The sequence below is a fragment of the Dermacentor andersoni genome, chromosome 4, assembly GCF_023375885.2.
Source record: "Dermacentor andersoni chromosome 4, qqDerAnde1_hic_scaffold, whole genome shotgun sequence".
Taxonomy (NCBI): domain Eukaryota; kingdom Metazoa; phylum Arthropoda; class Arachnida; order Ixodida; family Ixodidae; genus Dermacentor; species Dermacentor andersoni.
In genome coordinates, this window is record NC_092817.1 from 33,147,749 (window position 1) to 33,163,970 (window position 16,222).

A 16,222-nucleotide genomic window follows, 5' to 3' on the forward strand; every position below is an offset into this window, starting at 1 on the left:
GATGCGAACGTAATTCTCGCACACTCTACGGGTTCTAGATAAGCTATCTGCAACGGTAAAATAAATATTTCGTCAAATTTCACTAAATAACCAGGGCTATTTCGGAGGTTGTGAAGATGGGCAGAATGGGTGACAGTGTGAAGGTACAGCTTCGCTCCGTTGGAGGCATGCCTTCGTAACATCGCTTGGAGTTGTTTGTGTAAGCGAATATAGCCGCGCTAGAGCTCTAGGGCGTCTGGAGGTTTAGAGAATGCTGTGGTGGAACGCTCGGGAAAGACAACCTTCTTCTCCCGCCGCCGCTTCCTCCTGTGCGACTGCCGGAGAGGGCATTGGTTAACGGTTCAGTTCTCTACGGAATTACGCAGTGAAACAACGAACGCTATCATAAATGTCCTTGCCGCAACAAATGTACACCTTCAAGCTCACAATTCCTTTAATAAAGCGAATAGGTTTCCAGAAGCATTCGCCTGTTCGATAGGTTAATTGACAATCATTGTCAACGGTTTCTGCACAATTTCTTCAACCTCAGTTTCTCTGCTCTTTTCAGGTTCCTCCTGGTAAACGTGAAGAAGCAACGGAGCCTGACGAGCGTGCACCCCGTGGAGGACGAGATTGGCCGCACGAAAGACGGCAAGTGTGTCAGCCTGCGCAAGCGCCAGGAAATGCTGCGTGCGCTCTACAAGCTCGTCAGCTCCGCCTACTTCACGACGACGGACGCCGCCGAAGGGGCGGCCTCGAATACAGGTGCGTACTGTGGCCTCTCGTTGCGCAGATTCATGCCATTAACGATTGCAATTGAAGCACAATAGCCCACCCATCTTATAGTCCAATGACTGCGGCGTCATACCCGATAATTTGGGCAGGTGAGGCAGCCAGTTAGGTTCACTTATTCCCGTGACATCACGGCGGAGGCGAACTTCTTTCAATATCGGCATCCCTGAGGAACCGTGTTTCGAAGCGTGGAGGGTACGTGCGGTGTGCTTTCGCGGGCGGAACCTGTATTGAATTCGTAGGTCCCGACATTGCCGAAGTTCGGTTCATTTACGGAACTGCTTCACATTATAAGCGAAGCTGTTTCACTACCACGCTCTTCCGATCCTTTTTCTAGTATCTTTTAAAACCTTTCCTCTGCAGAGTATGTTGGTGGCCCTACGCATGCCGGTCTCTCAGGCGAACACACAAACTCCTTAATTAATGCTTGTAAACAAATTGGGTGCCATGATTCGGCTTTCTTTGGTGCTATAACTGCATGCTTGAGCACGGAAAGTTACAACCAAACCTTTGGCATTGTAGATATTTGCCACTGTTGAATGGAATCCAGGGAATTGTTTGAGCATTTTTTAGTCACAGTGATGCAGGCACAAACAATGCAGGCACAAATTTACAGAAAGCACCAGGATTTTATAGCAGTCAAGAGGAAGGAGATTAGTATGCAGAAGGCAGAGGTAAGAAAGAGGAGATGACTGAGAATGACAGAGAAAGACATGTAAGGAAGATATATTTCCCATACCTGTGGTTGCCACAATACAAAGGGTGAGCCTGAAAGGTCATAGCACAAGGATAAAAAAAGGTTCCAGTTTCCAGATAAAGGCCCTGTCCACTGAACAATGTCACACAATACAGTAAGCTCAAGTTTGCTTCAGCAATCTTCTCACGCACCTTGTGTTGACAGATGGGAAGATTACTGTCGTTCTGATTCAGCTTTTTTGTTCTGCAAGCTAGGCAAGGAAGCATTAGATGTGATGGCGTGATGGGGGTGTGCAGAAATAAACAGTATAACAGTAATGGTTTCTATGCAGACCACTGTTGGTTCTACTACTGTTAGTGTGAACATATTTTAAAGAGGCACGCATCTAGAATTATTGAAATTTTGATACATTAATTATAAAAGAACACCAGAAAATACATATTTGTATACTACAATTCTAAATTCAGACTGAAGCAGACATTGCATTATTAAAGTTGATGGCTCATGGCTGTTCCAAGGTCTTAAAAGACAAAAGGGGAGAGTGAGCATTGTGATAAGTATACTGGTAGCAAAATTTTTGGAACACACTACAGCAATTAATAAAAACCTACTCTCTAATAAACCATACATGCACACTGTATTTGTAAGACCAATGTGCATTTCATAGCCATCCCAGTGAACCATTAAATTTCAGGCTACGTGCTCCTACAGCAAGGAAATTTAGCGCTGTCATGGCCAGTCATTGCGTAAATATTTCCAGCAAAGCGTGTTGTGTACCTAAGCATTGCTTTGATGTGGCGCAAACGTGCTGGGGTTGTGATAAGCTTTAATGTCCTGATACTGAGATGTATACTGTGAAATCTCGATATGACGAACTTCAGGGGACCGTGGCAAACGGTTCGTTATTTTGAAAGGTCGTTACAGTGAAAGCCCCAAAATTAACCATTTCGCCCACCAATCCCCAATCAGTTTATCAGTTGTCACCGTATGAGCTATCCATGAAAATGTCGCTGTTGGCTCTCGGCCCGTGCCGTTGCTATTTTGCATAGGTTCTGCTGCCACGAACCCCCAGTGGCGCGCGCAAGAGAGACGCTGATACCGGGAAAATCACGAACAATGAAGAAGCTCCATGTTGCCTATAAAGCGTAATGTTTATTTTTGTTTGTTTTTTTCACACTTCTTGCCTTGGACACCGCAACTTCAGGTTCAGGTGTCCGCTCAAAATGGACACCTGAACTGTTCCAAAGTGCAAGCGCACGTAAACGACATTGTCCGCAAAGTGCGACTGTGTGGCATTCCCGCGAGCGTGGAGGTTTCATTCCTCTGCACGCGTAGCTGGTATGGCCGCAGAAAGAGGAGCGGAAGAAGGAAGAGACGCGTCTCCGTTGCTGGGCAACACTTGTTTGGGCGGAGCATGGGCTAGCAAGAACCTGTTGCATGGTTACCTTGGCAATAAAGTCCCCTCCCGGTGTTAACTTTTTTTCCTCCGGCACCGTCTCGGGTTTTTCTAGCCTATGCACTGCAGCGTTTCCTTTTTGCCCCTTGTTGTCTGCTAGCCTATTGTTCCCGCTGCCGTAAAGGGTACAAGGACAACCAAGAATCCCCAAATTTATGAACAATAGCTTGTACTAGTGAGGCGTTGTTAACATAACACGGAAATTGAATAACAATATTTATACCAAAGAATTTGGTGTTCTGAAGTTCATAGTACTGAAATATTTTTACGTTGAAACTATAAGCAGTCAGCAGGGGTTTTCTGAAAAGTTCGTTAATGTGGTGTTCGCAGTAGAAGGTCTCACTGTAGTAAGTCATGAAAAAATTTTCTTTGCAGGCAGTTCAAGTCACCAGGCTACAGAAGTGTACATGTGTACAGAAACGCACAAGAACTATGCCCTTCGAAATAATGATTATCAGCTGTACATTTTGTTCTCATCATCTATACCGACATTTACCATGAGGTAAGCTTCACAGACACCATATGTTTGTGCACTTTCTGTAAAGATGCTGTTTTTGATGCAAGAGCACAGTAGCTATTCACCACATGTCCTGCATGCTCAAAGAAACATATTGTGCAGGTGATAGCCTAGGGAGCATATTGAGGTGTCAAGGAGGAGGGGAAGGAAAAGGAAGACAAAACTAAACACGGCATAGTGTTATCTGCAGTGGTCAACTATCAGCCAGCTCTTTTTACTGGGTATGCACCATAGCCGTTGCTTAAGCCATAATGATGGCGGTGACCTCAAGTCTAAAGCAATGACCGTTGGGATTGAGGCATCCTGCTGCACCATAAACATTGAAGGCCACATTTGCATGGTGGCAGCAGTGGTGTTCTTACACATTAACAGATACGTTGAGAGAACCACCAGAAAGTTCACTATTAACAGCCATGCCAAAACAGCATTGGTACACTCGTTTATTATTCTTTCTGATGAGAGGCACTGGTCTGCTTTCAGAGAATGGCAGATGAGCAAGTTTGTGAAAGTGGCATTGTCTGGCAAAAGCTACTGGCTCAGTATCGCATGTGTTTATATATAGCAGATGGTGACTGCCCGTACAACACATGCTCGTGCACAGGTTTGCCTTTCACATTCACTGATGCACCCTGCTTTCTTTCATCTCTCTTTCCAGATCTGTCACCCACAAAACACTCAAGGCCCTCACGACCAACAAAGTCTGTGTTCTCTGACAGTACAGCATGGCGCCTGGCAAGACAACCCTAATCTAGTCTGTGATATTTACCTAAGGAAACCCTGTTAAGTGCCCTGCATTTTTGATTACCTCATGTAGAGATAATATATTTGCGCAGGACTGCTGCGCCAAGGTTGTGACGATGCTTCTGTATCGCTTATCTATGATGTTTGCAAGAGCTTGGATGCCTTCGGCAAGAGAAGAGGAAAGCGATTGTTAATTGTGATATGATGCCTTTCAAAGAACTTACCTTATGCTTGAGCGAAATGACGCAGGTATTGGCTGCAAAAGATCTTATTTGCATTTTTTTTTCCGCGATGAATGTGCCTCACTATAAAACACCGATGTAATGCCACTGGGAAGTTTTGTCTACTAGATCAGTCCTTTTTTTTCTATTTCTTAAATATATAGCATGACCCCACACAAAGAAAGAAAGGATTTGCTTATTGTTCAATAGTACCAGGAAAAATAGTGGCCTTTTACCCAAGAACTGCAAACCATTGCTCTCAATTTGGAATTCAAGTGCCAGGGTTGTCAAATGGGGTATAATGCATACAGAACACATTACATTAGTTTCATTTACCCCTATGACAGATGAATTTTCTAGGGTGACTAAGAATAAGAATAAGATTTTCATGTAGACAGTGTGCTGTTAATGGAAAGAATTCCTTTTCGCCCCATTATTATTGTTTCTTTTCCCCCCACTTGTACAGTGCCGAGTTATAACACTTGTTCTTGCAGTCATGACCATTTCAAAGAACTAGTATTTCTGGCGGCCCAGAACCTACAATTGCAACATAATGCACCTCATGCTTCATGTTAAAAACACATATACGATAGAGCCCCTGCTTTTAATATAAATGGAGACAGATCAGTGATAAACAAGTACCTTTCACTTAGGCCCCCCACTTCATGTACCACTGCACTTACAAGAGCTAATAAGGCAGTAATGGCTAGCTTACAGCGAAGAAAGTATGTACAGCCTAGATATATTTGCATGTAAGGAAGAACTTGGATGTAATCAGTAAAAAGTACCCTGCTCTCACAAAAGTTACTAGTCACTGCAGCAGCAAAACCTCTTCCAACATCTTTGAATTCATGCCACTGAAAGGTTGTTGCTGTATTGGCGGCGAGGAGCTACGGAGTCGCCATCTGTTGGAAGCGCCTCACTTGCGTAGTATGAGGGATCACGCAGCGCGCTCCTCATAGGTTTTGCTTACGGCGCTCAATAAAAACACCACGCGGCAGCCCTCCTGGACATTTATGCAGGTGCTCTCAAAATGAGGGAAGTTTTTGACTGTCGATATAATAATCTTGGGCAAACTGAAAGCACAGAATTGTTTACAGACGCTCTCTCTTTACCGAATACGTACAGTACGTGAACGCCACTGCGCGTGATCGCCGCGATGGAGTCTCCCAAACCGGCTTCTTGCGTGAAAGGTCGGAAAACGCAGAGAGTAAAGTATGTGAAATATGTTCTTATAGTGGGCTGTTCGTATAACCAAATGGGGCATAACAGAATGGAGCCTCAATCCAGCCATCGCACGGGTTTGCAGCGACCGACTGCGCGTCTGCATGCATGCCCGCGCACAATGTTTTGCTTTCGCTGTGAGCGCGTTTTCGCACCATGCTGTGAGCTCTAGGCCGCAGCATATGAGCACTTGACAGTACACTAGCAACCATTGTTGCGTGGACGCTATCAGAACCGTTCAAAAATAATTCTGTTATAGAGTTCGACGCCTATATACGGCGACTGTGATGAGCCGTCGCGATGATTCAATCTTTGTCTTCTAAATTCTTGGACATTTAAATATTATTTCTCAAGTTGCGTCGCACCGTATGTTCATCGGTCTTCTCAGCGTGCGATTTCCCTCTGCTTGATTTTCGTAATACAGAGTATTAATTCATAACACAGATATGACCATATGCCGTGTCTTTTTTTAATGTGCGTCTTACCGCTCTCTTTCTGTTCCAGTGAACTTGCCAGTATCTAGCATCAACAAGTTCATAGACCAAACCGTCACATTAGCCGGGCAGCGGGCGCGGGCGAGCGTCTCAGTGCGCGTTTTTTGCTACTCACCGAACATTGCGCAGTCCCGGCGCTGTAGCAGAAATGTTCCTCGCGTCTGTGCTTGCTACATACCCGAGTTGTAGCCGATGGCTGTCTGCCGGTTCTAAGTTTCGCCAGCCAAGCTTCATGCAGCTCCCTTCCCTGTGGCTACGTGTGAATAAGGCTGACACCGGGCTCCGTTGCGTGCGTCCGACACTGCGGCATGGAGCAGTAACCTACCAAGCTGCACGCCTCCAAAGGCAGCTACTACCTATTATAGTACTTTCAAATGTTGTCAAGCAGACACCCAAGGCGGTAAAGCCTCACCACTTAATCAGAACCGCGGCGCAGGTGGGGCCTTAAACTTTCGTTTTCAGCTCGCTTCGGCGCTTCCGAAGCAGTCGACGCGGCCGCTGTGTCCACGTGATCCCTCATGCCACGTCACGCCGACGGTCGCGCTAGCTTTTCCAGTGGTCGAGCTCGCCGCCAATATAAATTACAGTCAGCTTGTATTAATTCAGACTCCTCTATACCACAGATATTTGTTTGAGTCATCTGTTGTATGATACAAAACAAAATTAGGGGCTATTATATGTACAAAAGTGATTGAACGGTCACTGCGAGGTTTCGGAGACTGCACAAGCACATTTAGAATAGCACAGCTGTGAACGGGCAGCCAAGTTGGTGGCAGTGCTTACTGGCACCCTCCAGCATAAAACAAGGGCACATCTGTGACCATTCAGTCCTTGGAATATTCATCACCAGTTGTTTTTGACTGCACTGCTCTTTTCTGGAAAGGATGAACCAAAAGCATTGTTCAAATGAACCAGTTTCAATATGCACTGAAAATGTAACTTGCTAATAAATACCATGAGACTTGTTTGAATTAACTGACATTCTAAATTACCAGCATTTAAATTATGATGAGTTGATTGTTCATGCAAAGGCACCAGTACTCTGTGAAAAGAAACGACTGTTGTGTTATGTACATACTAATTTATTTCTGTGACAAGAATGCAAGCGTCGAAAGATGGGGTGATGTAATGTAAAAAGCAGTCGTTTGCAATCACACTTTTCACTGCACATTGCTTCGATGATGAGCTTGACACAAGGACTTTACGTTCATCAGTGTGCAGCACTTCAAGAAAGAAGAAAAAACGAAGAACGCAAGAGTGCACAGGTAGCCAACACACAATGCCAAGAGTGAGAACAAGTTTAACATTGTACATAAACAAGCAGATGCAAGTGGATGGAATCTGATGCGTGTGTGCATTTTCTAGTCGGCATGAATAAACAGGAGCTTCTATGTTTTTTTATACAGAACTACGTCTCGGTGTTTTTTTATACAGAACTACGTCTCGGTGTCGTCATTGTCTTTTGTCTGTGGCTCCACTAATCAGCAGATGGGACAGACAGTTTCTTTCAACACACAAGCAATCATGGGAAAAACCCAGGCATTCATTGGAGACATTCCAGCAAGATGACTTTTGTGCACTTTAGCAAACACCTGTCAAAGTAGCACCTAAGTCGATGGCAGAGAACCATCAAGGCTCAAAAAGGGACTAGAGGAAGCAACAAACAATGTGGCACAGAGGGAAAAAATAACACTGCTATCTTCTTCTAGAGTAAACATGTATCCACAAATAGGTCCACAAATAGGGCTTCCTTGACTTCGTTGAGCGCAGGACAGCACCACCTGTTGACTGAAGTAGACAGTGCACTTCAATAATGTTTCTTGCTAGTTCTTGCTATTAGGAGTTGCTAGAGAAAAGCATCTTGACACAGTGCCTGGTCCTAGTATGTCTGGCTACAAAAATTCAGTTTGGGAAATGCCAAGGAATGTTACTCAAGCATGGTAAACAATTCACATGATGGGGTTGACCTGTCCTTCGCTTTCAAGAATAAAGGTAAAACTATGACTGGAGTAATGTTTAAGAATATAAGGGTAAGTATGCTTGATTGTAGGCGCAGCAATGCGTGTGCGCGCATGAAAGGACATTTCTATTAGTCGCATGAACGGTGACGGCACATAATACACATTCACAATGAGCTAAAATAGTTGAGGCATGCCAAAATTTAAATTTTGAAGGCTGTAATCTTGACTACACTGTGCAAGATCCACAGTGGATGGAATAAAAAAAGAAGAAATGCCTAGGCATACAGCTTTGTATGGCAAAAACCTGGCGCATCCATCGAAATTGTCTCAACAAAAGTAAAGCAGTGCGAAAAAATTTTTTTTTCATGATTGTAGTCTGTGTCGAGCTTAGTCTTGAGGCTATTGCACAAAACATAATTCCGTCTCCTTCTCACCAGCCTTTGCTTTTTTTGGTGGTGCAGACAGCATTGAGAATATACTTTTGAATAAAACCCTGGAAGTGAGAACCAAATGTTGCATAAATAAGGGTGACGGGTATGAAGAGCTCTTCTGGTGAATCGCTGGTTCATCTGCGCAAAATATTGTTGATACGTGTATTTCATTTGATACTACACTTGTATACCCAACCCGCTGCCTTTTTTATCCAAAAATAAACTACAGCTATGTGTCATATATTACAAGAAAGTTTTTAGTGGTACCATCCATCAGTGTTACCGATCAACTATTTTACACTAGCATTGATAGACTGTAAGGCTCCCGCTGTTACGTTACTGAGAAAATCTACATTTTGTGTCTGGCATTGCCAAAGACAACATACACCTTCAGGTTATTGATTAGTCACGTTTGTAACGTCCCAAAGAAACACAGGGGCTGTTAGGGATGCTGCAGAGGAGGGCTTCGGATTAGTTTCAACAACTGTCGGTTCTTCACTGGGTAATGATTTCTTGGTAAAGTACAGAAATATTTTTGCATATCAAATGTGACCCCACATCGAAATGTAGCAGCAGTGGCCAGGAATAGAAACCACAGTGCTCGGAGGCAGACATGCAGTTCGTTCTGAATAAAGTAGACAAGTACTACACGAAAGTGAAGCATGGTGCTGTTCAATAAGATGTCTGGCAAAGTGCTAGTGCGAAGTGAAATTCCAAGCTCAGACGAGCCGGCGGTTAAGCAGAAGAGTACTTTATACCAACCAATCTCCAACATGTAAGCAATATCATACTAGAGCCAAGTTCTTCAGATACACAAAGAATGCACAAATCATACATACATAATAAAATACTTTGATATGCCAACATGCAGTGCCATTCATAATTGAATGCTGCAAGCAAAGTCATCCTTAAACAAGCTCAAAGTGACTCTGCAAATAAGAAGTAACACTATTGCTTATATTTATGTACTGCAAAGTATATTGACCAGGAAAGACCAACAACGAACTAAAATAAAGACTACACTGACACATCCGAGTCCATTCATGTACTTAGCAGGTTAAAGGACCATTAATTATTGGACTCTCTAGCTAGGCTCCAGCATGTTCTTTATTGCACGACTAGAAAATAAGTCTCTTGTTTATCATTCTTTCTGTTTTGTTGCTAAAATGTCCCCTCATCAAAAACTCAGAAAAAGTAAGTCTAAAGAATGATATTCAACCACAAGTACAGTAGAACCTCATTATAAAGAACATTGCAGTAGCAGGTTATTGCATGCAATAAAACAAATCTAAGGTATGAATGGTCATGGTTTGTTTAAACAGGAATTGTACATCATGATGAAGCCAAAGAGAACAAGAACTGATTTGGTTTTGATTATGGCAAAGCAAACATGCAGCTTAAATTGCACTGCCTGCAAAGGCAATGAATGTGCTCACCAACTGCATAAGCAGTGCATGAATCCAGTTGAAAATTATGCTTCATTTTCTTTTTTGCACTTCAGAGCGACATCTGTGTAAGATCTTGATACAATAATGTAAGGGCCATCGCTCATTGAAGAAGCATGCGAGCTTGCGTAAGGTGAAGCTAGTCACCTGCCTCTAGTGGCAGCAAGATTAAAGCCTAATATTCCTGAGGACAAATGTCAGCTGACAAAATGAAACGAAGAACTCGAAATATTTTCTCCAGTTTTTTTTCCTTGTCGTCATGACCAGATCACATGACTCTCCACGTAAACACAGGAGCTGGTGGCAACGACAGCGGGGGCCTTTGCATTTTAGCAACAGACTGCGAATTATGTACTTGTAATAGGGTCAGTAATTCACAGCAGAATGTTTTTTCTTTCTGTTTTAGAATAGTTTCTCTGTGCCTTAGGCTATCTTTGCATGGGCATCATCGCATATCTATTCTCTCTAATATAGATCTCTACATTAATTGGGCAGATATAGAATATATTGGAGACACTTTTACTTATAATGCTGATTCATTATAATGAGGTATGACTGCACATTAAGCATATGATTCCTGAAACTGACATTGCAGATCCAATGAAAACCAGCTCACATGCAACTAATATAAAACTAATAAGAAGCTTGGTCAAGAGTATCCTTTACAGCAAGGTCTGTAAGTGTGTATAATATATAACCAAAAATGAAACATTTGCGAGATCATGAAAGAGCACTTAATGAGAAGGAAAACTTTCAGCTCGCACATTTGCACACTCAAGTTCATTGCTTTGGACCAGTGAAACTCGCAGGTCGGGTTAATTCGGCTAAAAGAACCAGTTCAAAGCACTCAACAGAGTGTAGATATGATATACACAGATAAAATATACTCTCAATTAAAAATAGCTTAATCAAAGGAACTGACCTGTTACCACCATCTCTTCTTGAGCCTTGTAACGGTTGCAAGAAAATTTCAACATAGCACTCCCAAAACGTTAGGATCAGAGACACAATACTGTTACTTTAAGAGATCAAAAATGGTTTCACTGCATGCCATGATAAAAAAACTAGCTGCTTTGAAGGGGGAAGGGGAGTCACGCATAAAGTGGCAACCATATGGAATGTGGGTCTCAGACATAATTTTCATGTGCATGTGTTTATACCACACTGCACACTGTCCAGACCAAGATTAAAGGTGAAATGTGATCCTAATATGGCTTCCAAGTGAAGTGGCCGCAAGGAACATTTTTTGGCAATGATTTTATACATGTCATAAAAAAAAAGAAGGATGCACCACACTACCCGACACCCTTGGGCTCCTTGATCTAACTACTGCAGCAAGCAGTTATAGGCCACAGGCTCCTGATCAGTAAAACTATCAAATGACATTAAAAATAGTAACTGTATCATATCTGCAATGTTTGTAACCTCTATTTTCACTCAATCCCCCACAAAAAGCACCATTTCTTAAGACCGTAGGGTCCTTTTCTGAAAACAAGTGTGTCAAGTTATTTCACACATCTTACCGGCAGCAATCCCACACTGTTGTGATACTGCGAGTGGTGCCCCTTTGCACTGAACTTGCTTGTATGTGAAGCACTTGTTAAGTACCGGTCTGCATACTTTGATCAGAAATCTTGCTATGTAAACTCTTCCACTTTTCCCTGCTTTTCCAGTCACTCACACTTATTGTCTGCCATTCTCCAGGCTTCAGTGTTGGCCTTGTCATTTAGTTAGTTGTCACCCTCTGTGGTCTTTTTGGCCTTCTCTTCGGTACAAAAGCCTCTCCCAGCAATCTCCAAATACCTCGGTCTTCCACAAGCCAACTCTATGCTATGCCAGCAAATTTGCTAAAATCACGTCACTTAATCTGCTGCCATTCTCGACTACATTTTCCTTCTCCTGGTTCTCCTGGTAGTCATCTATTATTGTATATGCCCTATTACTCTTGACTAGATTATCAGCTTCTCATATTTGCTCCATCATTCAATAGACTTGATTAGCCTGTCCCTAATCAACAGCGCTGTTTTCTTCTCACTTAATGTTACACAGATTATTTTCTGTTCCTCTGCTTGCTGTGCGGTCCTTAGGTTCTTCTCTAAGTTTACTCATTTACTGTCCAAGTTCCAGCACGACAGGCTAGTATGCATGTAGAAGGCATCGATTGTATACAGTCAATATTAGATATATTTAACTCGAAAGAGATGGCAAAATACCCATTTTGACACAGCAATTAATTCGAAATATAAGATACGCCTGAAAACTCCATACGTCTTGGGCAGCTTCTCAAAATTGTGAAAAGCGGGAATTTACCGATTTGTTTCTCCAAGGCTGTGTCTAACACACAAAAGATTACTTATTCTTTTGCCCACAAATGCCGTAAAACATTCGCGTTGTGGAGCGGTCTTTGATATACTGATCACAACGCTAACCTTAAACAGCTGTGTCACTCTGCTGCAAGTCACAGCAACCACAGTGAGTCACACGCACGTTGAAGTGCTTGTAGCACATTTTTATTCAGGCTAAGATGAATATGGATGCAGTGCAGAAGCAAACCAACTTATATAGATATGTGATGTGCCGCCACCAGTGCACTTGTACTGCAAACCACACATCAACGTGCTTTGTGTGTCCGTTACAATGCACTGTTTACAGCCAATCCTCATACGTTAGCAATGAGTCGATTTAGGCTGCCGCTGCTAGAGTTGAAAGTGGCTTTAAAAAAATTCCCATTCCCACTCACATGTAATCCTATGAGTGCAAGAAAAAAGCGTTCAGCGCGGACCCGTAAATCGCACAGCGATGAGTCATGTGCGCTGCTCCTCCGATGGGTCTTTCCGCAAAGACTACTGAAGCGCGGATGTGGCAGGTGGTGGCTTTGTTAAATCCAAACTGTAACACAAAAATGTGTCCAAACGGGGGTTGGGGTTGGTCTCGTTATGGCCACTCACGGAACCTTAAAATGCCACTTGCAGGAACTCCTGTTTGCATAAAAAAGACAAACCTGCCAAAGCAAACACGTCCAGTTTGGCATCCCATGCCCAGAATGACTCAGTGAAACATCTCAATGTCATCCACGCTTTCTTGTGGAATGTGTATCAGACTGGAAGGCTTTTTGCATTCTTGAAGCAGTGCGTTGATTTGCTCTTGCTGATAACGAATGGCCACTTCCAGGGACACACACATTTTGCTTATTTTTCCTCCATGGCATGTACTATCCTTCACATTCAGTGTCTTGCTTGACAGCATCTGCCGAAACAGTGCAGTTTCATTGACAATGAATATTTCTGACTGTGCAAGAAATGATTGCAGGCCTCAGAAGTGCACTTGTAGGGGTGCAGCATGGCGCAGCATTTGATATATTGAGGGAGAAAGACATTTATTTCATTTTGGCCCCTGTATGTGGCGGTGAATGAAAGTTCAATACATGTGTAGTAAAGCGCTAAACTTACACATGGTATTTTCAAGGGGATGTTGCGAGCATTCTGCATAGTCAATAATTCAATATATTAGAGTTTGATACATCCAGGACACTGGTAACCAGTTGATCATAAATTGATAAGGCCTGCCATATGCACTCCAACATTTTTATTTGCCTGGAAGTTTCCTTCTCGTAATCTGGGCGCCTCGTGACTAGTACTTAGTCTAGATAAATGCACTTCTGCAAACTGGTGATGGGCTGACTACCAACCATGAACTATTGTTTTCTTGCTAGGCTATTGAACATTACCTCAGTCATTTGGAATGAGTCCTCAAAACTACCCTTAGACTGTGCCAGTTCCAGTCCTCTGGAGTTTCATGTTTTTTCATTAGAATAGCAGTTCGGCTATTTCTGCAAAATGCTTCTACAAGATTATCAGCAAAAAACGGGAAGCACTCTGTGCCACAGGGGTGATGAGCGAGCTTGAATAGTTATGCTAAGAATGAAGAAACCCATTTAGGTTGCCATAATGTTGCAGTAATAGGTACATTGAAGCCTTGTCAAAATTGTGACCTAGCTTACGGTGACCAGCAAAAATGTATTCTTTATGAATTTGCTGACTTTTCCAGATTTCCTCCATACGAGCAATATTTCTACAACTTAAAGGTGTCAAATTAATGTAAGAGGCACCATACCTTGAGCTAACACAACACAAAAGATTCCGAATTCATACTCCTAAGCTGAAAGAAAGAAATGGAGGGAGAGAGGAAAATGTCCTGAAACTCTCACTTGCGCCTCCCTATTCACTCATCTCTGCTGAGTGCTTATGTTTGCGGTTGGAATGTGATCTGTTAGAAGTATTCTTTGGCTTCAAAACAGGATTGAGGGAAAGCTGATGCACAGGATTTCATAAATCGTTCATTTTAATTAGTTGTTTTCTCTGACATGGTTCTTTTTTTTTTTTACAATTTCATTGGCAATTCTGCAATTTTCTAGATGCATGAAGCTGTTTTGACAATTACAAGGGTTTCATGTTCTCCAGGTCATCAGATAAAACTAGTAAATACACTCCACATGGTTGCCACTTATACACCAGCGCATTATTACCGGAACCATCCATTCATCAAGCTGTAAAGCAAACCAACATCTAGTTTCTTGTGGTGGGAAAGGTCACAGTCTCTCACTACTAAGTGGTTTGAACTGGCTAACAGGTAACTTGCAAAATGCTGACAGCGGTGCAATCTGGCATGTTGCAGCCTGAGGACAACACAGAAGACTTTCAAGGCCTAGCACACAACATGGCACAGAGTACCGCTATTGCCACATGTCTCAACAATGCACACACATACATAGCAAGCAAGAAATCCCGACGACAAACACTTCCTTCTGATGAGGCGCAACCTGGCAGGAGTTAAAGGCGCTGTTGAGTTGGCCGCACGGCAAGCAGCCATTGTTGACTCAAATGTGCCGTAACATCACAAATGCTATCATCGCTTCCAAATATGCTCCTCCTTGCAGATTACACAAAAATCTCCTGGACTAGGAAGACAGCTCTCATGGAAGCAGTGACCTGCAATTGTGGGCGCAAATAATTGTTACAAGCTTTGCAAATTTAAAAATCTTTAGAAACGTCAGCTTGCAGAAAATTTTTTTATCGAAGGTATTGAAACGGCATGCTGTGGTCTACGAAGTTTAGTTTTGTTATTCGAGTGTGTTAGCATCACACTTCTGATGTGACCATTTAAACAACTTTGTAGTGCAAGCTTCTACTATACCAAATGCTTCAAATGTGGAATGGACAATGTCAGGCTTTTAACAAAGCTCTACATTTAGTCAACCAAATGGCATGTAGTGATATCATATATAAAGTCATCAAAGAGGCCCAAGAAAAATGTTGTGACTCTTGAAAAGCACTGAACTTAGCAATTTTCGTAGACATTTTTTCTTGTACAAAATGGATCCACATGTGCAAAAATATTGCTAAATACATTATCTCTCATTGATGTCAATGCTGCAACTTGGGATACAAAGTTCAATAAGGGAGGTTTGACTGCCATTTGCTCTGCCAACAAGCTGTTTATTTCTGCTTGCAATATACACACAATCCCAAAAGGGGGTAATCTCGCAGTCTAGCCTGATTTAGCACTTCCATTTAGAGGAGGTGCCTTCAGAGGCAAGACTGAAGTATAGCTCAATTTCCATAACTAACGGGGGGTGAAATTAATTAGGTTTTAATGAGCATCTTTGCATTCTGCCCCAAAAATAAAGTGGCTGTTGCAGCCAGACATCAAGCCCATAACTACATGTTTGGCAGAAGAATGTTTGGCAGAAGAATGACACAGCTACTAAGCTGCCATGTTAGGTGGCCTGAATAGTGTGGGTATGGCTCTTCTGTAACAATGTACAGTAGTAATTGTCTTCATCTTCGGTCCACAGACTATTGCCTGGTCAAGTCAACAATGTTCAAAGTGCACTGTTTGCTCTAGCGAGAATAAAAATATGCTCACCACAGTGGCACATAACGACGGCATGTGTGCTAACAGTAGTTCCCAGAGGCAGCCCACAGAGAAAACAATTTGAGAGAAGAGGAATGTTGCCCCCCCAGTGGCTTTCAGGCTCCTCCACAAATGATCCTTGCAGCTGCAAAATGAAGAGAAGTAAAGAATGCCGGCATTTTGAGTCACAATGTTCCCTCCATGTCTGAATAGTCAATTAGCAGCTTCAGCCTGCAAACCTTCTATGCAAGATTTCAGTGCTAAACAGAATTTGTTCGTGCACTAGTGGAGAGCATCAAAGTAATTTAGACCACTTAAACCACAGGAAACGATTGTCCTCCCATTTCACTT

At 42.7% G+C, this 16,222-nt stretch overlaps 2 protein-coding genes across 3 annotated transcripts in view; one reads left to right on the forward strand and one right to left on the reverse strand.

Moving 5' to 3' along the window:
* The window catches only part of fy (fuzzy planar cell polarity protein-like protein), a 41,027-nt gene extending 33,498 nt beyond the window's left edge, over positions 1-7,529 (forward strand). The window contains exons 8-10 of the mRNA XM_050183945.2: positions 548-744; positions 3,300-3,426; positions 4,097-7,529. Coding sequence (XP_050039902.1) covers positions 548-744; positions 3,300-3,426; positions 4,097-4,154 — 382 coding nt within the window. The 3' untranslated portion in view covers positions 4,155-7,529. The remainder of the gene's footprint in view (positions 1-547; positions 745-3,299; positions 3,427-4,096) is intronic.
* p (WD40 repeat domain-containing protein pink) overlaps positions 7,183-16,222 on the reverse strand; it is a 45,729-nt gene continuing 36,689 nt past the window's right edge. Inside the window, exons 21-22 of one of the 2 annotated variants that reach the window (XM_055073593.2) lie at positions 15,884-16,016; positions 7,183-13,204 (exon numbers count right to left, since the gene is read on the reverse strand). In XM_055073593.2, the coding sequence (XP_054929568.1) occupies positions 13,170-13,204; positions 15,884-16,016 (168 nt within the window). In that variant the 3' untranslated portion in view covers positions 7,183-13,169. Of the gene's footprint in view, positions 13,205-14,325; positions 14,947-15,883; positions 16,017-16,222 lie in introns of those variants that run through there. The other variant, XM_050183941.3, reaches the window with a different exon arrangement.